Genomic DNA, 22502 nt, shown 5'->3' with positions numbered 1-22502 from the left:
GACAAGTCTTCACTATGACTAGAAACTGTGCAATTCTCTGAAAAGCAGTTCAAGTAAATATATTTCTGTCTGCTACAGAGGCAGCAGACAGGGAAGCTTAAATTGGTTCTACAATAATCTTTTCATGCTGTTTAAGCCATTGTTCTGAACTTGAGCTGCTTGTGCTCAAGAACATTTCTCCCAAGGAACTCCTCCCCTGAAGTGAGGCAAATTCTGACAACCAATAGCAGCTACAGCCTGAAATGGGAGCAAATGTGTACCCAGATGTTGACTCCACTGACATCTGAATCTCCAAATGTCCTAAGCACAGTACATTTGACCACTCAAAAGTGTTTTACCTCTTCAAGTTACCTGCCCCAGAAAGTTTGAAAGACCTTTAAATTCACCACTATTAAATAAAAAAGCAAACCAAGATTTTTCCATATGCAACACTTCCATGGGCATTAGAATACAGTAACTTAAATACTTTTTACATTGCTGGCTATCACTGATAGCTTTATCTTGAAAACAAAAGAATTATCAATACACCTCTATAAAATTATTTAAATTTTTTTGTATATAAGTTTTTACTTCCAGTCCGAGATCAGCTTCGATGTGTAGCTCTGCCAGGATCTCAGAGTATATTCAAAGCTTTTATTTGGTGCACACTGGCCTTGGACATGGGGTCATTACACAGCTGCAGCAAAAAAACCTTTTTTTTTTTTTTTAAACTTCAGGCATGTCTGCAACCATATGCAAATTTTCAAATTCAATATAATAATTTTGTTCTTGGAAAAATAATTTTCCAGTTTTAATGTCAGAATATTCAGTTTTGCACAGCAACATTTGGTCTGAAGTGCTGCCAACAAACTTGCTTCAGAAACACACCAGATCTGAGGGGCCCATCATTCACTTAAACATGAACCAAAAGTCTACTGAACATAAACCAAACAAAATCTGAGATAACCTTCCTTGCTCTTCCCCTCCCACACCATTCATAAATAGAAAATAAAACTATTCCTTTTACTGAAGAAAAGCAAAGCTTACAATCTACCTAAGTCTACTTTTGCTGCCAACTCAGCCAATGACTCTTTAAAATCCGTCTCATGTAGGGCCCACTCTTCCCACTGTTTTTAAAATTAGAATACTGACTTATTAAAAGCTTCAACAAATTCAGCCACCTTATCCAGGTTAAGCTTACCTTTAGTCCTATTAGCCATAATCCAATCCAAGCACTGGATTCTACACAAGCATTTGTTCATTTCACAATGAACACTTCTTTCATTGCTACTTAAAGCATTAAGTTGAACATTGAGATGCTCTGTCTGTAATCACTGGATGCACTTAGAAAGAATTTCCCTGCAAATCATGATCAGTATTGTGAGGTTTTATATCTAGCAGCAACAACAACAAAAAAACAAACAGAAAAACAAAACAAAACAAAAAAGTTACAGAAATATACATTTTGAACAACAAAGAACTCTTTATTTTACAAAATGTATTTCACCTTTTCAGTATTGCCTTTGTAAATGTACTTCATGCTGCAACTACTTACAGTAAAAACACGATTTGCAGCAAATTAAAGGTGCTCAACCAGTTCCAACAGTTTGATTTTTTTTAAGGTACAATATTATGTAGTTGCACATTTGATTCTCAGATGTGGTCCTTTATTTGCTTTAGTTCGTTGAAATCACAGTGAGAACTTCTCATCAACTGCCTCAGGCCACAGATTTAATGAAGATATTACAAGCACAATCATTCTTTACTGCAAAATCTTTCCTTAAAGAAGTAAGCCAAAGGCTGGTGTTTCATTTATTCACTTGCTGCTGTATATGAAGGAGGAATTCATAGTATGATAAGGCTGATTCTGTTCTGTCTTCAATCATATTTTGCAGAAAACTTGATTTCAATGGACTCTCATCCCTTAAAAACAAAAATAAAAGTGTTTGAGTGGAATTAACATTTGCCATGGGCTACTGTGCATGAATAAAGTTACAGGTCAAGTGGCAAGACATTTCAAAAGCTTAAGGACATAGGAAAAGAGGATCTCAATTAGCCTTTAGTAGTGATTAATCCTAATAAATGCTCTTACCAGCATTTACTTCATTTATCTGACATTACCTAAAGATTCTTCTGTGACATTTAGTCTTTTGAAATTCTAATTGGAGACAACTCATAAGTCATATCTGTAGTCAAATCTGTCAGGCACAGCACACACTATTGTTAAGAATGCCATTAAGAAAGTTCAGTATATGAAATCCAAATATGTATTGTTAACAGGCTGCTGAAGAAGCAAAAAAGACTGTTAAAAACCACTTACTTTATTATATATAGTATAGGAAAGAAAGGTCTCTGTTCTCTCAGCCAAGAAACGAAAGTTCGTGTTCTGATGGATTCTGCCGTTTCGAGTTCTGGGAGATGTGTCTAAAAGCCAAAGGGTTTCATTAATGCAAATTTTTCAGAAAAACACTAAAAGGAACACTTCAACTAGCCCAACTGATTAGGTATAAAGAAAACCCAGACAGATATGTTTTGTGATGTATAGTTTCAGTCTTGTCTTCTTTGAAGGGCTTGAAATAGTCAAGAGCACTAAACTCCAATGAGCAATCAGCTGTCAGAATGGTGATGACTGAGGTGTGATTGATTCCTGTTTTGTTGCAGAAACTAAAGGATTTCCCACTAACCCACTGTGCTCACTATTTGCAAGCATTCTTAGTCTGCTCCCACAGGTCTGAGAAACTCAATCATTGTCAGTCTCTTCCTACTGTGTCCTCATGAGAACAAACTCCAAGAGGTAACAGCAGTAATTTCTCTCCTTGGATCTGGATCTATACCACTAGAGGGCTAATATCTGACTAGTGTATTTTAATTCTCATGCAAATGATATTCTGGCAGCACTGTATGTATGATGTGCAGAGCAAGCACGTACCATATTCAGTGGTATTGAGCCATAATTTGGAACCCCAAGGACTTGGCTGATAAAACCCTGCCCACAGTTCTTCCCAATCCACAGAAACATCACCTGAAAGACATCCATCAATAACAACATTAATCCAACCCAAAACACACCTCAACAGTCCCATGCATATTTTGGGTTCTCAGAAAGAACATACCAAGTAAACTTGGATACTTTTTTAAATCCCCCCCACCACACAACTTACAGAGCCAGCATCCATAAGATAAGCACCATCCCTACTCAACTTCTCCACTGACAGCTGGAGAAGGGGTGGCTGAGGTATAGTTCTGTCATTTATGTTAAGAGCTCCCTAAAAGAAGGATGAAAAACAGTGGTTCACATCTGGATGCAAAAAACAGAACAGAATGCTAAATAAGAGGAGGCTCTATTACACTGAATACTGGAGCTGGACCATTTTTCTCAGTTTAGCTCAAGCCATATTCAAAGTGATAATTTACTTTATTAATTAGTAATTTACTAATATATCTTAATGCTTTATTTAGAGAGGGTGAATGTAATCAAATGTATCTTAGTTAATTAGTTCTAGAACTAGAATGTCTGATTTGTTATGTACCAAATATGTGATTTCTAAAGTTGTTCAGGGTTTTACATAAACATTCTCTGTTCTCAAAACTGTTTGATATTCTAAAATAAAGGAAGCTACAAAGGGACAAAAACCACATGATGATGTCTTTATGTATATGTGATTTTATAGCACAAGATAATGAGAGAAGGCAAAGGTAAAATAAGTCAGGAAAAAACTTTCCCCATCCATCCATAGCAAAGCACAGCTTCTCTCCAGAATTAATCAATCCAGTTCCAAATAACAAATGCATAAATGCAACAAGCGGGAGAATATGAAACATTACATTTTAGCTGTGCAGCTTTAATATGGAAAACTTGGGAGATTTCTAACACATTTACTTTCACATCACACAGATCTTTGGGATCAAACAGATTAGGTAGCAAGGCCAAGACTCACCTCATCTGTGAGAGTATCAACTCTGTACAGACTGGGATGTGTCATGAGCATGAGGTAAACAAGGGGCTGGTTTTTCACCTGACACATGGTAAAGATGCGTTCATCCAAACGCGTGTTTGTCCCAGTTTGAAATGCTTTCTGCAAACAATCAGGCATTTAGTTTAACCATTAAAGCAAAGCAAGGAAAGTTGCAGGATAAAACACATTGCCTACTGCTTATTTCTAACTTAAGTTTTAAAGATGTACCCTAAGTCTTTTCTCATTGTATTTTACTTCTCCATAGTTCTCTTCAGTGTTTCACATAGAAATCATACAAGTCTCTATCCCATTTCTGGATTTTAGAATTAACCTCGACCTGACACCATCAGTCCTTCTTACAGCTGAGATGAAAGCACCCTGAAATATTAACATACACCTCAAAAATGCTACTTGATGAAATTTAAAAGCATAAATATTGGAGCAGTTTACAATTGGCTTCAATGTACAGAATCTTAGATCTGTATTAACAAGAAAGAGATAGTCCTGGCTTGTTGGGACCAAAGAAAAAGTTATAAATCAAAGTAGAGCTCACTCCTCCCACCTGACTGGACCAAATGCTTATCAAGCCTTTCACATGAAAAAGCTCAAAATGAACATGCTGGTTAATTCCTAACCAAGATGCGTGAATCCAAAACTTCTTTTTGAACCAAGAAACCACTTTGTCCAACACTTCAATGACTTCTAGTATCAGTTCAGGGAAATTAAATTTAAAAATACTTACACTGAGCAAATACTGTGAAATGCTTTAAACCTGTTGCATGAACAGCCAGCCTACTCCCTCTCTGCCTCACTCAGCTCTCTTCTAATCCACACTGAACTGCTGTGTGGATCTACTTTTCCAGAGACACACAGAATTGAGATTCCTGAGAATAGACTATCAGTACCCTGACACATTCTCTTCACTAGTCAGTGTCTTTATTATTTTGCCATTCCATTGCTTAAAACATTTATTTAACTTTTGGTTTTACGCACACTTCTAAATTCCTGCTTTTGAACTAAACCATTCTCCATCGAAGAATTGTCCTTTTATTTCCGGCTGACCTGCCGAACAATCATCCTCTCCCCTCTTACCTGTTTTAGGAGTGCCAGTATGTAAAGTGGGAAGAGGCGCAGCGAGAAGGGAGCAGTGAGGCCGGGCTGCTGGATGCTCAGCACGGAGGAGCGATAAGCAGCTAAAGAATCGATCACTGCATTGACCAAGGCATCGCGAGCATCGCTCAGCGTGGCGGAAACGGAGCGGTCCACAGCTGAAAACACAGTGCAAGGCTCAAACCAGGGATTCCTCCCTTGGCAGGAATGCAGTCACATACATTAATTCCTCTCACTTTATCATATTTGCTGATGCAGCTTAAGCTTTTACCACATTCTAGGGGAAGTGCTTCAGAAAAAATCTGGGGGCCCACGATGATGCACCAGACTAAGCCTAAGCCCAGGTGATTATACACAGCTCTACTGATCCTTCACCTAAGCCAAGCATTAAAACCAAAACTCTCTTAGGATTGCAACTTCCAAAGCACTCTTAGGATGAGGGAGAATCTTTTCTCCAATCCAGAGGATTATTGCTTAGACCTTTAAGGATACAATCCACACATATCCAAACAAGCTCTCAGCACACTCACCCATATTGGCTAAGAGCCCTGTGATGGCCTGCACGTCTGCCCCTAGGTACACTTCGCTCAGGTTTGTGACAACAGGTAAGCACATAGTGTGGACACGAATTCGCCTTTCACCTGCAAGGAAAGACAACTGTAACCTCCATACTTGTTTTATGAAGCAACACTACAAATGCCACTGTTGGCTCAATCTAACCTTACCTTTGCTGGAGGTGTACAGGAGAGCTGACTGAAAAGAAACAACCTGCATATCAGTAAGACTCTCTTCCACCGACATCTGCACAGCATATCCTGCATCTGGGTTTACGTTGGGCAATGACAACAAGTCTGTAGATCGTACAAAGAAGTTCCCATGGAAAGTATGAATGGAAAGACCTACAAGATAATAATGAATCAGTTTGGGTTTTATAGCTGTGAAGTACAGGCACCATATACAGAGCTGTCATCAATGTATAAGACTCTACTGGAATGCTCCCTCTCAAGGAAAATACATTATCTTCAGAAAAGGCAAATACTGCAAACTGACAGCTCATCCAAAGAATCCACAAAGCCTAGCAGGAAGTGGGAATTAGCAAGGCAAATCAATGCAAAGTAGTAGAAAGTATCTAGATTATAAAACCAGTTCCTTGTTGAAATAGTTCAGGAAAATTTCCATTATAAACTGGAACTTGGATGCCAGAAAACACACTGCAAATACAGTCTTTAAAAAAATTGTCTCATCCCTGGTACTGAATTTTACTTTTCTCATCTTTGCCTTTTAATCATTTGAGGTTAAAAAATAGCTAGAATACCAATGAAAACATTCCCAAAGAGCAGCAAACACCCACTTCCCTCTTATCCACCCCACAAAAATTTAGGAAGGTGAATTCAGACCTTTGGTGCATCTTATCCTCATGACAGCCTCAAAGCCAATTTTCCTAGTTAAATATCGCTTCAGTTCCTTTTGCAATTTCTCCACTTGGACAGGGTTGTGTTTATGATGGTAAGATTGGTAGTAGTAGACACTCCCTGCAGAATACCTCGATATACAACCTGAAACAAAACCAGTATACATTGGAGAGTGCAGACAGTTGCTGCTGTAGCCTTTAAAGTATTAAATTGTTCACACCTGCAAATCACTCAAATACACAGTTACAGACCTGCCTAGAGAGACAGATGTAGCTACAACTGTATATTCCAATATGTGATAAATTTCAGTTGTGAAAGAATTTTCCATTGACCTGAAATTGCTGTCACTTGAAAGTTTGGGTAAATAGAAAAAAAAAATTAAAGTGCTAATAAAACTTGCTCTAAAGCAATGACACTGATGGTTAAAAAGGCATAAAAAAAGGAAGAAACTATTTCCACTACTTGTATCAGTAGCACAAGGATCCTGACTCACTAAGGGAGAACATGAAAATAAGTAGGTTAAATCAGGACTTAAAGATGACATTCTATTCACTGTCACTGCTCAGCAAGGACAAGTTTGGACACTGGATTAATCCAAATCAGGGACATCTACTAAATATTAATGTAGATTCCATGCATTTGCCCGAAATACAAGAGTTACATGCCCCAAAAGAGCTTTATATGACCTACCTAGAGAAGCCAAGTCAGAATATTGCCCACTAAGAAGAAATAAATCCACTGCAACCTGTTGCCCTGAGCAGTCCAAGGCCAACTTCTTGTAAAAATCAGTCGATGGTGTCAGATGGATATCCTGTTAACACAGTGGAGTATTATTACAAAACACAAAGGAAATTCAAATTGATTCATACAATTTATTGCCTGCTTTCAGGGACACAATCAATTCTCTTTAATTATTGATTAAAAATATTTTATTTTTAAAAATCAGGTCATTAATTTGTGTTTATATTTCTTGGTTTTTCTTTTGTTTTTTTTCTGCTACTTTAAAAGGAGCAAGACAAGCACAAAATTAACGCAGAAGAGGAAATCCCAGAACCACCTGTGTTCACAGAACAGAGTTGTTAATACTCCCAACCTTTCTGCTTTCCTAACCTTCGCTGCTGCTCTTTGGTTTGGCTCCTCTCGTGACTTTAGTGCTCCCATTCCCAGAGATGGGAGCTGTGTCTGGAAGACAGTGACTCTACCTCCAGTGGGGGACATCAGCTTAAAGGCAGCCTGTAATGCAGGCCCCAGAGCACTCTGAGTTTCCAGGGACTTGGTAAACATCTGTGGCAATGTCTTCAGCAGATCTTGAATTAGCTACAAGTGAGAAAACTGTATTAGGCCTAAAACTTTATATGGACCCAATAGCTGAACACAACCAAGTATTAACACTTCTAATATTAAAACAGTAAAGAGAAAGTCCTAGAAAAATTGAAGTACTGTCTTGTTTCAGGTTGGCAAGAATTCACAGTGACATAGATAAAAGACTTTTTTTTTTTTTTCCTCAAACCTGGCATTTGAACAGTTGGTGCTAATGAGCATTAATCAAAAAATTACCAAACATTTCCCCAGTTGTGTAAATGTCACTAGTTATGTAAGAAAGTCCTTCCTTCTTACCTCTTTATTTTCATTCAAATTTACTAATAAGTTTTCTGGCATTGGTATAAATACATCTGAAAGGGAAAAAATATTTGAGTTATCTTTTAAAAACACATCAATCTTTCCCTGACTTTATTTGCCAATCATCATACTTATTGGAAAGAAATACACAGTATCAGTGTATTAACCCATGAAAACACAATTATGTGGATTTCTTTTTTTTCTCATAAGCATTCCTGTGGCTAGAATCCCATGTTAGAGCAGCAATTAACAGGGCTGAAGGATAATCAAGACTATTAAATAAAATCACATAGCAAATATTTCCAGTGTTCATTCTACCCTGCCCAATAATATCCAGTGAAAGGTGATTTGAAACAAAAGGCAGAAGAACTAGCACTAAGCACCAGCCACAAGAAATCTATAGAAAGATATCTATAGCATCAGTGTTTGGGATTTCAAGAGGAATCTAGAGATTTGTACAAATTAAACTAGAAGGTAGGAAAGCTGTCTTCATGTTTGAAGTCATGAGCAGCCACAGCATTGCTCAGACATCAGGGAGATGTCTTCATAAACAAACTCACACATATGGTACTTCTAAAGTCATTACTAGACTAATGGTGTGATCCAGAAACTCCCACCAGATATATATTTTTAAAGGCTGTCATAGCAGAAGTCACTAATAGGTACTGATCACAAAAATTATTTTTGCATACCTTCAATATCTGAAACTATGAGCATCTGAGGCTGAGAGAGACCTTCCTGAAGACTGTAGAAATGGATTGTGCTGTCAAATGTTATGAAGCCTATTTTTGTTCTAGTGTTCCCAGGAAGCCTGAAAATGAGACATATGGTGTTCAACAAGATGAAATTTCATTTCTGCAGGCTTTTTTTTTTTTTACATCCACTCCATCTCTCTGTGGTTGTTACCAAGCAGTTAGTTTAACAGCTAGACTCCAAGAGCTTCACTAAGTCATTTTAGAAAGAACAAAAACCACAACAAAAAAGGAGCTTATGGTAGAGTCACCTAACAAGCAGGTGAAAACCTTTTAAGAGGGTAATCAGAAGTGGAAGAAATGGAATAAATAAACTGCAAAATCCTAATTAGTGTTTATATAAGTTCAAACAGTATGCATTTTATGAGAAGTTTATTAGACGTATGACTTTTCAGCAAATACTAATCTAGATTTCAGCTTTTAAAAAATACAGTTCAAAAGATAAACATGATGCTTACATTCTTTTGGGGATTTATGAAGCATATAGGAAAGAGACTGAAAATCAAGCCTCAAAATTACCTTTTATACTGGTGTAGCTGTGATGGGAAAAAGATTACAGCTTTATGGCATATTTTAACACAACACTGGCCATTGTTTGCCCACACTAGAAAATTGTCTTCCACACAGAAAGGACTGGCATGTTGGTGTCTACCACAAGTTTCTTAATACAAGTGAAAATTGGAGACTTTAAGAAAAAAGTACTTACGAGTCCAGATTGTCTAATAAGGTCTGGCAGACTGTGTTCAAGTATCCTGTCTCGATTGCATTGTGAGACACATCAAACACAAAGAGGTACACGGGTGGCTGAGGGGGACGCAGCTGAGCAAAGAAAAGATCACCTTTCATTTTCAAACAGCATTTGTTACCTTGAGTTTATTCATTCTATTGCAAGTTTAAACTGCTAAAACAGCAAACAGTTGACAGCTAAAATTTCTGGATGAATTTGCCTCTTATTTGGTAATACCAGAATTCTTGTTTTCTTCCAAAGATACCTACATATTCCAAACACAGAACAATTTTGACATCATAAATGTTTAGAAGTGAACTCTCAGAGGTCCTCCCCATGAGTTCTCATATACACTCCTTAAGGCAACAACTTTTCTACTGAACTGGAAAGCATCTTCTGAAACAAAGCTTTCTCTGACTTCCCTCTGAATAGAACAAAGGGAGAGAATAAATAAAAGTAAATAAAGCCTTACCATGTATTCAGATGGAGCCATAAACTCGATAGTAGCATTCTGGACTTCAGGTCTTTTATGAGGTTCTCCATAAACTCTTGTCACAGGATTATACAGGAATTCTTCAGGAACTATGCAGACAAGTTTATATATTAGTATTTCACACTAGTATTGGCTGTGCTGCATTTTAAAACAAGTATATCAACTCTTTTGTGGCTGTTGGGCAACACATGGAGAACTACACCAAGCAGTGGAGTTCTTACACTTGTGCAAGAGTACTGTGAGGGACTACTTGGGCTCATCATGTTTCTTTAGGGACACCACTGTCACTGGGAAACATTTCTCATGACTCCCAGCATGACTGACAACAATCCCCCTACTGATGTGGCCAACAACACTCCAGTCTCAAAGGCCAAGGGTAATTGCAGCACTTAAGGTGCTGCAAAGTTAACTGGGAAAGGTTAATTGCAGCACTTTCAAGCACAGCTACAACTTACCATCATTGACTCTATAGCACAAATTGCATTTCCACCTCCTCTGGTCTAGGAAGCTGACAAAAGGGTTGATGTATGTCCGGCAGGAACGGCATCTCACAATAATACTGGAAGTGACCACTGGCAATTGCTGGAAAAGAAAAGCTTCCTGTTCTAAAGCATCCTCACCTTGCAGCTGCTCATCTGTGGTAACACCACCACCCACACTGTGCTGCCTAGTGAGGCAAAGCATCCTTGTTGAAAGGAGTACTTCTGAATCCTCACATTACCACTGCAATTCCTTAGTAAGGCAGGTAGGAACTGAACTCTTACATATTTGACTGTGTGGATTCCCTTTCCAGGGCTCTAAATTCTTGAATTTTACGCTGATGGTTTAAGATCAAGTCCTGAACCCAATACAGATCAAAAAGCAGGGGAGAAAAAAAGCCCACATCTTTGAAAAATCAATTAAAGTGAGAAAAAACCCCAATGTTTAAGAAAGACACTGCTAAATTTAAAGTCTTCTGGCTTTTTCATGACATCCACATCCCTTCAACTTTGTCAAGGCTTGAGTTTAGAATTAGTACAAGGCTTGAAATTAATAACTACAACTGATATGTGACAACCTCGAATTTAGGTGTTGTCTTCTATCACAGTCCAAATTCTGTACTGCCTTTAAGCTTTTGGTTTTTTGAGGTCTGGGAGGCTTTGCTTTTTTATTAAGAAGTGAGACCTGAAGGTTTAAATATGGTAGGGAAAAATAACTGAGAAAAATTACAGCAATCTGTATGGAATAAGGAAATGTCAGTTACTATGGTAATTCTTCTAGGGTCAAGATACCTGCCCTTGTTTTATAGTTCATTGTCCATTGTCTGGACTCTAGTAAAGGCATAGTTGATAATTCAGCATGTAAAGTTTTGAACATTCTCATACCGATAAGTCTTTGAAAGGATGAAGCAGGAGCCCCAAAGGAAGTTTGGCTTTATTCAATAAGGCCTGAGTTTGAGGAATGTTAGTCAGGGTACAGCGGAACAACCTACATGGATGACAAAGGGTTATTTTCAGAGGCTTTCAAATAAATTATGATTTCAGCAGTACAGTATATTTTTCTAGAGCTGTTAATGGTGGATTTCTGTTTCCAGATGAAAGATCTCTATCTCTGTCAAATAATTTTGCTTCTGAGCTAGACTCACAATACATACTTTGAGTTCTTATTTTATACAAATGCTCTTTACACAGAACTCAGTGTCATTTTAGTCACTCAATTCAAAGTTAAGCCTAGCAATATTCAAAGTTGCACCAAATCTTTATATACTAAATGTTATTTTGGAATAAATCAGAACCAGCAATGTTTAAAAGGTGGTTTTAAAAACATAGTATCTATAAACAATCCCACAATCATTTTCTGAGTCTTGAGCACTCAGCAGCTTCTACAAGGTGCAGATGCATGTGGCAGTTTTGCAAATCCTGTCCAGCTTGTTTGCATGAACGTCACAAAGGCGCTGTTATTTCCTTTGTCTACGACGAAAATATTTGCAAAGCAGAAGTCCCTGGCTAGTCACAGTTTGGTTGGTCTCCTCAGAGAGAATGACTGATTAACCAACTGCCAGTCTCTTGTTTGAAATTTCATTTACTCCATTGTTTTAAATGGTTTCTTTTCAATACAGAGGTCACCCATGTTTCTTCAGGCACGATCTTTTTGATGTACCTCACCTGACTGAATAAACTGCTATTTTATATCTTCTCATCCATACTCACTGCCAGGCATAAAACTTTTATACTGTACCTATCTATAGCTGCCTTGTTAACTAATTTTTCCTCATACTTTCTACAAAGATCATTTTCCCCTCTTCAAAGTTAAACCCACTTACTGCCTTCATTGTAACAGTAAAGCCATTTTTAATATTTTCTACTCATAAAATTAAGAAAATATTTTGTGAAATTATGTTTATAAGCAGGAATTTATATTTCTATCAATTCTGATATCTTATAACAAATGCAAAATCTTACTCAGGATTGCAGTTGAGCTTCTGGATGTCTTCATGCAGGTTGGGGACAGGAGCCTTCAAAAGGGTGGTAGGAAGAATATTTCTTTCTTGAAGAAGATTCACAGGTCTTAACCCTTCCTGCTGTAGACTCAGGCCAGCCATTGATGCAGTTAAGTGATTAGGGCCCAGGGCAGGCTAGAGTCAAATCAAATTTCACAAATTAGCACCAACTAGTTGGATGAAACCCACAGTCTGTTTAAAACCACATCTATAACCCTTTCAGTTTGTTTTGCTCATGTACTAACTGCCATTGTATCAATATATTTGGAAATGCTGGTTGTCACATGAACTTGACTTATGCATGTAACATAAGGAAAAAAGCATAAATTGCCTATAAAACTCTTGAAATACAGAGGTTCAGCTGGTGAAAGTGTTGGTCAGTTCACTTTGAAAGTTCAGGGAAAGAAAAACCAAACACTTCAGCTAACAATAACAAAGCCACAGAAGAGAAACATGCCAAAAGCAGCTGAAAGTTTCAAAAGACACATCCTGAACAGATTTGAGGGTGGAACACTTCATAAAGAGCTGGCACACAGCTTCTAGGCTATGTCTGTTCTCTTGAACAAATGGTGCCCAAACAGGGAACAAAAGAAACAGCATCCTAAGGATGCACAACACCTACCAACCATCACTTTTCCTTCTCCACACACCCCCACCAGAGGTAGTACTGAGACAGAAACCAGACAACCTTTACCTGATGGAAATGTTTGGATCCATCTGGATATTGCAAAGCAGACGCATTCATTCCTGGGGCTCCAGGTGGAGAAGTATGTTGGTAGCCTGGAGGTAAGGCAGGGTAAGAATACCCAACACTTCTATTCATCTTAAGATTTGGGGCTGCAGGAGAATGATGTGGAGTTGCTGGAAGCAGAGTAGACAGATACTGAATTGCTGAAGAACTGTATCTTACTTGAGGCATTAGTACAACAGGAGAGCTGCCTGTTTAGTTTCTAAGTCTAAAAAATACAGCTGCTGTCAACTTTGCAAAGGGCTCTCACCTACTTTACAAATCACAGGCAAACACATGCTAATTGTCAATGCTTCAAATTTCACATTTAGCTTCAAGACAGGCATTGAACCAAGTACATATGTTTGTACATAAATGCTTAAACTTCTATCTTTCCCAGACTCTTAAAAGTTCCATAATAATAACAACTGTTTTTACTCCCAAAGCCTTACCCATGAGGCCACCACCTTCAATTGCATCATAGCTGTTTTGCACTACAGACCCATCACTGGCAGCAGATCTGGCATCACCTTTAAAGAAAAACAACCACAGGAAAAATTTGCACAAGTTATGAAGAAGTCTTAATGAGGTAACTGCAAAAAATATCCTACTTGCTGGATGAATATTAAGATAAGCATAGTTTGAATCTACTTTGGTTTTGACCCAGGATGAAACTGAATTAAATATACTTTGTCCTCTTTCTCACACACACGTCCCTTGCAGATGTGACCTCAACAAAGGACATTCATAAAACATCACTTTTTTTTTCTTTTTTTTCTTTTTTTTTTTTTAAGGAAAATGAAAGTCCCTACACTTCTGGTTGAATAAACTTTTATGACTCCTTCCAATCAGGGATTTGCCATAGCTTCCAAGTCAACATGCAGCAAAGGATCAGGGGATGCTCCCTCCTCAGCAGAGGAAGTCTCTTTAGGCTAGCTGTAGCTTTCTAAGCGAAGTGTAGCTTAGATTTCCTTAGTAACCTTCAGCTTAACCCTGAAGATTTTTTTCCTCTGATAATTCATAGAAACACCAAATTCCCTACACTTACACATTTAGATCACTACTGCTCACCAAACAGCAACAGCTCTGACATAGTCACACACCAGTCAAGATAGAAATTCAATCTAAGATAGGAAAAACCTTGAGACTAAGGGAGTGCTCCCAAAGGACAGTTTTTGGTAAGCCAACTATGTCTAAATATACTAACACAACTATATATTGCTAAGGACAAGTAGGTACTCTATTTTTATTACCATTTTTTATTAAAATCTCCTAAGATGACCCAAAAAAAGGAACTTTCATTACACACTGAATATTCCTAGCAGCAATCAACCTGTTTCATAGACTAAACATTTTTATCTCTCCAGGGCTCTGGAAATGTTTCTTTTCACAATGAAGAAAATATTTTCTAAGCAAAAGCTGTTTCTAATGCATTTAATACATTCCAAACAAAGTTAAATCTGAATATACTATTCTTGTGCTCACAGAGCTACCACACATGAGAAACTGTCAATCTGAACATACAAGGAACCAACAGCTTTGACAGAACTGTGTTTATAAAAATAAAGCTGCCAACTCACACATGGCCCCATCTAGTATGGGCACTAAATGCCAAACAACTGGAGTCTGTCTGATACAGAGCCCTGAGGAGTTCTTAAACAATGGCATATTTGTGCAGAGCCCACAGGAGACACTAAGTCAGGTGGCTGTCTTCAAAAGCTGACACTTCACAGCCTCTAGTAACTTCCTTCAGCAAGCTAACAAATGCAAGACGTGTATTTCAGTGATTTCACACAGAGAATAAGGTACAGCTACATAAATAGCAAGGAATTGCAAGGTCCACATTTTATCTCTCCTTGTAGAATGAACAATACAGGGAGTCATACATGGACTTCTGTCCTAACAGTAGTCAGAGATGCAGAGAAATGAGATCCCTATCACTTTACAACACACAAAAGGAGAAAAGTGATGCCAACTACAGCAGACAGGGCCATGTAAAACAGCACTTGGAAATCTATTTTCAACTGATAATTTCTTAAATTTTATAATGTCTGTTTACAAGACTTTTTCTTCTTTTCAGGTCCTTACCTACTCTTTTCAGATTAAATTATTAGTTGTATTAGTATCAATTTTACAATTTGAGTTTCTAATAGAACAATGTGCTCAACTTTAAAGGTTGCATATTATAGCAAGTTGCAGTGTTTGAATTCAACATAAAGAGCAAATTGTTTCTTACCTTCTTGGTTTACAGCTGGTTTTAGCACAGACTGTGCACTAGGTGGTCCTGCTACTGCTGCTGGTGGCCTAGGGGGACCACCAACTGGTGGAGGTCCTAAAGGTGGCCTTGGAGGGTGGAGGGGAGTTAAAGGCTGAGTCACAGGCGGAGGTGCAGATCCTATAAAGAAATGAACTTTTAGGAGGAGTTTAACCCAGCTGAAAAAATCACAAAAGTTTTGTTACAAGAATGAACAGATTGAATTCTAAATATTCTTGTTATTCAGAGGATGAACAGCATGAGATACATAAATCCTAACATGTGGGTAGAGGTCTCAACTTCAAGTTCATTTCTTATTCTGGGTTCCTGCATTTACTGATCTCTTTCAGCTTTTTGTTGCCATTGTTGGCAAGAACTTCAAGATGTACAAAAAAATATCCCAACTCTATAACCAAGTCTGGAATGATCACCAAATAAGTTTAATTAAAGTGATCATTGTTATACAAAAAAAAAAAACACCAGAGAAATGGCTCAGGAGGATTGAATGGATATAAGAATTACTTATTCCAAACACTTCCTCTCATTTCATATGCCACTTTCCAAAGTTTCTCTGCATTTTCCTCACTAATTCCAAGCTATTAACTGTTTATTCCAATTAAGTTGCAGAAACAGTTTAATAAATTCTGCAAGCTTAAGACATTTTGAACAGCATAAGAAAATCAGACAGGCATATAACAAAAAAACCAGCATCAATAAAAATCTCTAATGAGGCTAAAAGTGCTTAACAAGAAAAATTATTTGCTTTTACATGGAAAATATTTCTGTACATAAGTCCTGTTTGTGTGCTTAGTGAGGAAAAAAACTAACAACATACAGCAGTTTGGCAAAGAGAAACGTGAGTATTAACTGTGTTTCCATAATAATCACAACTTGCACAATAGAGCTATTTTGTATTAGAAAAGCTTTTATCATTGCATATACCAGCAGTAAAGGAGTAGGAGCAAAGTCTCCTACTTTAAGAGAACTTTCTGAAGACTGACAATTATCATTAAATGTGAAAATTACAAGCTTGGGGGAAGGAAGCTTTCCACTGAACTGACCTCTATTTCAACAGCACAGAATGCTTTTCAGTTTCCAGACTGTGCTCCAGTTATTTGTATCATCCTGACAGGCACTTCAGAAAATTACCTGAATCAAGTGGTTACTGACCATGCTCACTAAATAGAGCAAGTTTTCAATGGCGAAGTCCTGGACTAAAACATACTAATGCTTCAACAGTTACCCCAGGAAATGGTTTAGATCACAGAAACAGCATCATCCACACACAGCATCCCAAAACAATGGAACACCATTCAGGAATTACCTGCTCCAGCCAGCTGAAACACCCACCCTGGGCACAGAACTTTCATTTCTAACCCAAAGAAAGCATCCAGGTATTTCTGATGAGTGTATCTGCTTTAACAATCTCCCACAAGCAAAATGTCACTGCAGAGTCAGTTCTTTACTCATTATGTTAAAAGGTCATTGAAAAACACCCATTGGTAGAATATCACAAAGTTTTATTACCTGGCTTCATGTAGCTGTTCTGCAGTGGAGGAGCTCCTGGAGAAGCAGCATATTGATAACTCCCTGCAGGATTTGTACTTCCTGGTAATGATGATGGTGGCTGAGCTGACCCTGTCCCAGGCACATGAGCCAAATGGCTTGTTTGAGCCCCAAGTGGCTGACTCACAGGAGTCTGGCTGTACTGCCAGTTTGAAAGCACCGGTGGGCTGGCTCCAGGAGGAAAGCTCCCAGCACCTGATACAGCAGCTGAGTTCTGTAATGCAGGCGGCAGCACTTGTGCAGCAGGACCTGGCTGTTGTACTGGTGACCCAGAGAAAGCTGCCACTGGTGGTCTATTGAGAGTCTGGCCAGGTCCTTGGAAGTTGTTTAATTGAGAAACATTCTGAGAGCCACTATAGCTGTACTGTCCAGAAGACTGATGTGGAGGAACCTTTGCTGGCATCTGATGGGAGTACGATCCTGGAACTGCAGGGCTGTATCCCTGGCCATCTGGGGAATGCATCAGCTGATTTTGAACAGGGCCTGGAATGAAAAAAAAACTACACTCTTTAGGAAGTCAGTGTTGTGTATCCCTTCTGAAAATAAAAGGTGTTCCTGTGAATGACTTTCCTTAGGATTTTATTAGTCTCCAAGCCATTTTTAATTCAAACCACTAGGTGTGACAGAAGTACTGCAAGGAACATCTTTGTTTTGTTTTACAGTAACCTTGAAACCACTAAGCATTCCAGTGCTATCAATGCTCCTGGATTGAAACTCACACAGGAACCCATCCAGTCCTCAGAAAGCCCCAAAAGCAAGCTGCCCACAGAGGAGCACAGTCCCACAGCACTGGCAGTAGCACACACGAGCAGACCGAAAGTGGAAGATCCATTGCATAAGAACTCCATTTCACACGATGGCTGACACCAACCTGCACGTCAGCTTACCACAATGACACTGCCAGCCAAGTGCCAGCATAGGTCACCACGCCACTTCTCAAGTGACTGAGTTAATCTATGAAAGTTTCTGCAGTTAATTTTAGTATGAGAACTATTAGTACACATAGGACTCATGTGAGTGGCCAGCTGGTCACCAACACGGAATGAAGGGTAGGTTCATCATAAAATAATTCATCAGTCAGGAAAAAAAACTTGACAGGTTGATGATGCTCTTTATGCATATGTTAGTTGGTATACATGAAGTAAGTTTTACTCATTTGAAGGAAAAAAAAAATTGAAAAAAAAAGATTAATAACTCTCCAAAGAGTAAACAAAATGGTCAAGAACATCATCAGATTTCTGCTTTACAGAGGAACAGGCTGACAGAATCCCATGGGATTTCCAGTGCAATAACAGCTCCATCAAGAAAGGTACTACTACAGATTGTTCATATCATTGACACAAAATAGACATGCTGAAGAGAGACTATCAATTTTCAAGTGAAATCCTTCTGAGCAGAACACACTAGATGCTGCAGGCCACAGCCAGCTATGACTCCTTCACAACTACCAAAACACTTTCCAGTGTTGTATCATTCGGTTCAGTGAGTCACATTGTGGCTCTCCTCATCCCCTAAAAACACAGCTTAAATACTGGAGATATTCCACACACAGAGTTACACATTAAAAAAAAAAAGATGGCTGGTTTCCTAGTAGAATGTAATGGTTGAATTCTGAAAGGCGAGCAAGTTCACATTTCCAAGTTAAAGTAGCTCACACATTTCTGACGATAAATTAAGCTAAATGCAGAATACATTGAAATTCTTAGTTAGGACAAACACTGCACTGATCATTCTAGAAAACCTTAGGCTCTGGATCACACACAGCTGTTAATTCACCGAATATTGCACAGGTCCATATGACTACTACAGGCCAGTGATCTCATCCTCATTGCCTCTTCTTTGTGCATAAAAGGTACACACCATATTATTCTCCAACCATTAATTTCAACCTGCAATTTATCGTTCAGTTAGGAAATCCAGTTATACCCTACTGTCCTTACAATGCTGCTCATAGATATTTGCAATTAATAATTCTCTAAAATCAAGAGTATTTAAAGAAAAAGCACACCAAGATGAAAATGCTTACAGTTATGAATAGCCTTCAAAAACTACCCTGCAGTGTATCAGATGGATTTCCAACAACTGATTTACAAACCCTACTGGCAATTAAACTTGCTAATTTAAAAATTATGAATTCTTATCAAACCTTCCGACTGCATCCACACAAACACTGATATAACATCATCACTAAAAAATGTAGGAAAAATACAAAACAATTACAAATTGATTTAATATCTTGATTTTTTCACTTTAGGGCATGACTCTATCCCAGGCAGAAATCAGAGTATTTGGATTGCTCTCTTAGGCACTGTTTTCTCTGCTTGAGGATAAAACAGTGGAAGTGAGGTGTTATCAAAAACTGACCTACTTCATATTTTCTATGGCACTTTATGCAAATATATAAATGTTCCAACTTCAATTTTTATTATTAAAGTCAGAAGTACAATGAAAAATCTTGACATCCTCATGTAATAGTTCATGTTTCCAAGACTAGTCTGCACTAAGCTGCCAAAAAAAGCTATAGAAATAGCACTGAGGGACAAAATCCCTTTACAAAGAGTTTCACAGTGCACAAAACTTTTCAGACTGCTTGGTTGCAGCCAGATACCCATCCTGATCTGACCTCTTCACTGAGACCCCTCAAGGAGTATCTAGGCTGTCCAGCTTTCCCCAAATGCTGCTGGTTTTCTGTGAAGCCAGAAATAAACAAGGAATTCTGTGTGGACTGAAGAGCTACTTCATCTGCACAGCAGCAACACAGCCAACACTTGGAGACCACAGAAGTGAATCAGTAATAAAAGAAAGGCCACCTATTTAATAGCAAAAGTCTCCTCTGCAACAATACAAGGCCATTTAAAGTTTCTGAGAGATCAGGAATAGCACAGAATATGTATGAAGGTCACTTGGTGGTTTTATAAAATGGTCAAAGTACTAATGTGGACTGCTAGGATCCAAGTTGTATTTTCTGTCACAGAGAATTTCACAGTCCCCTACTCCAGTTACTCAGCACATCACTTTTGCCAGCCACAAGTTCTCCAAGCTCCAGGGAGATGCAAAGATAAACACTCTGAAAAGTTACATCCCAACAGATGATGTGGAATCAAGTCACCACCAGTGTCCACTTCATTTGACTCTGACCCATTGGATTCCAAACCCAACAGCTCCTAAAGAACCTCATGACATCAAAGTACCATGCTAAGGTATTCACATGAGAAGAGAAAAACATTCTAAAAGAATTGTTTCTCCTTCCTGCTTGAACTTCAGATCTATCAACTGGAAAGCATATTGGACACCTGCAATTAAAGTACAGAATACTGGTCCTATTAAAAGACAAACAGAAATGAAGGAGAGGAAGGTTGTTGCTAAGCAACCCAAAGCTCTCTGCTAAACAATTTCCCGGGCAGTACACGGTGCTGCTGTGACAATTTACTGCCTTAGTGGACCTGCAAGCTCAGGGAGTTACCTGCAAACACTTCAGCAAGCAACAAGTTGCAAGGCAGGGCTGACAGCTGTAGAACAATTTATCATCCTGCTGATGGTTTTCTTTCGTCACAGACCACTGTAAGCACCACTACAGCACTCAGTACCCCAAAACTGTTTTATAAAGCTCTGGTGTCAGTATGAAGGTCAAGGATCACAGCATCCTCTGAACATACATTTTAAACAACGCTATGAACAGACCATGCTTGAACAATTTGATTTATTTGAAAGGCCAGCAACCCAAACTTTATCTCTAACATACCGTAACAACTGTTTAATTTGCATAACTCTACATTTCAGTTCTTTATTTTTCATACACCTGACAGCTGAATAGCCTGAAATTCCTCTTTCTCGGCTGCCTCTCCATAACTTCCATTATGTGCTTAATCTGACACTAGGGAAATGAGCAAACATAAAGCAATGCCAGTCTGTAAATCACCCCACTCAGTTACTCCATTAGCTAACATTCCCTTTGTACACTCTCTGCTCAGACCATAAGCTCTCCAGGACAGAGCCTCTCTTTCCACATTATATTCATACTCTTCCCACTCCCTTGACCCTAGAAGCACCAACACAGTTAATTGCAAATTGTCGTTTTGCTGATGACTTTCAAGAAAAGCAATAAACACACTGTGCAGGAGGGGGAAGAAAAATCAAAAGATCTCATTTTAACTGAACTGCTTATGATGCAGCACAGCTACTGAAACACACAAGTGTATAATTAAGGCAGCAAGTGCAGAGGATGTGTATGTGAAATCAGGAGACACTTCCATCAGCACAGATTTGCACACATGCAACGAAAACAGACACAGAGACAAGGCTGGCCCTGAATTTTTATTCCTATATTAAAACACTGGCTAGTAAGCTCAGTTTCACCTTCCAATATCTCGTTGTAAAGAAACACATTTTGAGGGGAAGAAAGTAATCAAGACTTTCCCAGTTCACAGCACACAGAACCAGATAATGTCGGCTTTACGGGAATGACAAGATAAGAAAGCCCCGCAGCGCCGCAGGCTGAGCTCAGCGATAACCACAGTGCCACATGTACAGCCCCGTTCCAAAGGGTCAAACCTCGGCTGTGTCACCCGTGTCACCGACAGGGACCCACCCGGGCTAAGGGACGGTCCGGGCCAGCTCGAGCCGTGCGTGCAGCACAGATACGGGCTCCCTACAAGACGCTGTCGTTCATACCGACAGACAGATGTACTCTGGGATACTTCTGACATTAAAATAAATCAGAATGAAGATTTATTTTGCCTGATGAGCCGCTCTGTGCTTCCCTCAGTGACACTTGCGGCAGGGCCCGGTCTGACAGCACCTCGCCCCCGCTCCCAGCGGCCCAGGCCGCTCCCGGGGTCGCGGCAGGAGCAGGACCGCTGTCGCTCGGGTCCTGCTCTCCGCCCCAGCTCAGCGGCGCTTCGCCCCGGGCCGCGGGTGCCCGGGCTGCACGGAGGGTACGACCGAGCTCAGCCAAGTGCGACCCAGCGACCCGAGCAGCGAACGGGCCGTCCCCAGAACCCCCTCCCCGCGGGCACCGGCCCCGGCCCCCGCTGCCCCGGGGCGAAGGGCGGCCTGGGCCCGGGGGAAGCGCCCCGGGGCGGGAGCCGTCCCCGCCAGGCCCTATCCCGCGCCGAGCCCCGCGAGCCTGCCCCGCACTCACCGTTACTGTAGGGCTGCTGGCCGGCGGGGGCCCCGGCGGGCTGGGCCATGGCTCGGCCGGGTGCGCTCGGTGCCGCCCGTGTGGCGGCGCCGGCCCGGGCGGGGGGGACGGACCCACCGGAACTGCCGGGCGGCGCGCGCAGCCGCACTGCGGACACGTGGCACTTCCGGGAGCGGCGCTGCGGCTTAAGGGGGCGGGGCCGGAGGCGGGGCTGGGCGGGCACGCGGAGGGGCGGAGCCGAGCCAAGACGAACCGAACCCAGTCGAACCCAATCGAGTCACACCGAA

General features: G+C 39.9%; 1 protein-coding gene across 1 annotated transcript; it reads right to left on the bottom strand.

Annotated features, from left to right (window-relative positions):
- Positions 1-1438: 1438 nt before the first annotated feature.
- SEC24A (SEC24 homolog A, COPII coat complex component) lies at positions 1439-22467 on the bottom strand. Its single transcript, XM_030229179.2, has 23 exons — positions 22216-22467; positions 17037-17558; positions 15492-15650; positions 13708-13785; positions 13223-13389; positions 12491-12663; positions 11414-11516; positions 10505-10631; positions 10029-10138; positions 9536-9648; positions 8770-8888; positions 8075-8130; positions 7568-7774; positions 7148-7268; positions 6443-6601; positions 5771-5944; positions 5576-5686; positions 5028-5203; positions 3918-4055; positions 3141-3245; positions 2909-3001; positions 2300-2403; positions 1439-1902 (listed from the first exon to the last, which is right to left on the bottom strand). Exons 1-23 carry the CDS (start codon positions 22262-22264, stop codon positions 1788-1790), a joined length of 3279 nt encoding a protein of 1092 aa, XP_030085039.1. The 5' UTR covers positions 22265-22467; the 3' UTR covers positions 1439-1787.
- Between the last annotated feature and the right edge of the window lie 35 nt (positions 22468-22502).

Source organism: Serinus canaria, chromosome 13, assembly GCF_022539315.1.
Source record: "Serinus canaria isolate serCan28SL12 chromosome 13, serCan2020, whole genome shotgun sequence".
In the NCBI taxonomy this organism is placed as follows: Eukaryota; Metazoa; Chordata; class Aves; order Passeriformes; family Fringillidae; genus Serinus; species Serinus canaria.
Note: the sequence above shows the minus strand (reverse complement) of the source record. Positions and strands in the feature narration are given on the sequence as shown.

Bases quoted from the DNA above. Each gene is read 5' to 3' on its own strand.
- SEC24A (XM_030229179.2), bottom strand. From the start codon at position 22,264: ATGGCCCAGCCCGCCGGGGCCCCCGCCGGCCAGCAGCCCTACAGTAAC. The intron at 12,664-13,222 runs GTAAAGGTTGTC...ATTTGACTCTAG, and splicing joins GATCCAAACATTTCCATCAG to CCTGCCCTGGGCCCTAATCA. The intron at 6,602-7,147 runs GTAGGTCATATA...GTTTTGTTTCAG, and splicing joins TTCTGACTTGGCTTCTCTAG to GTTGTATATCGAGGTATTCT.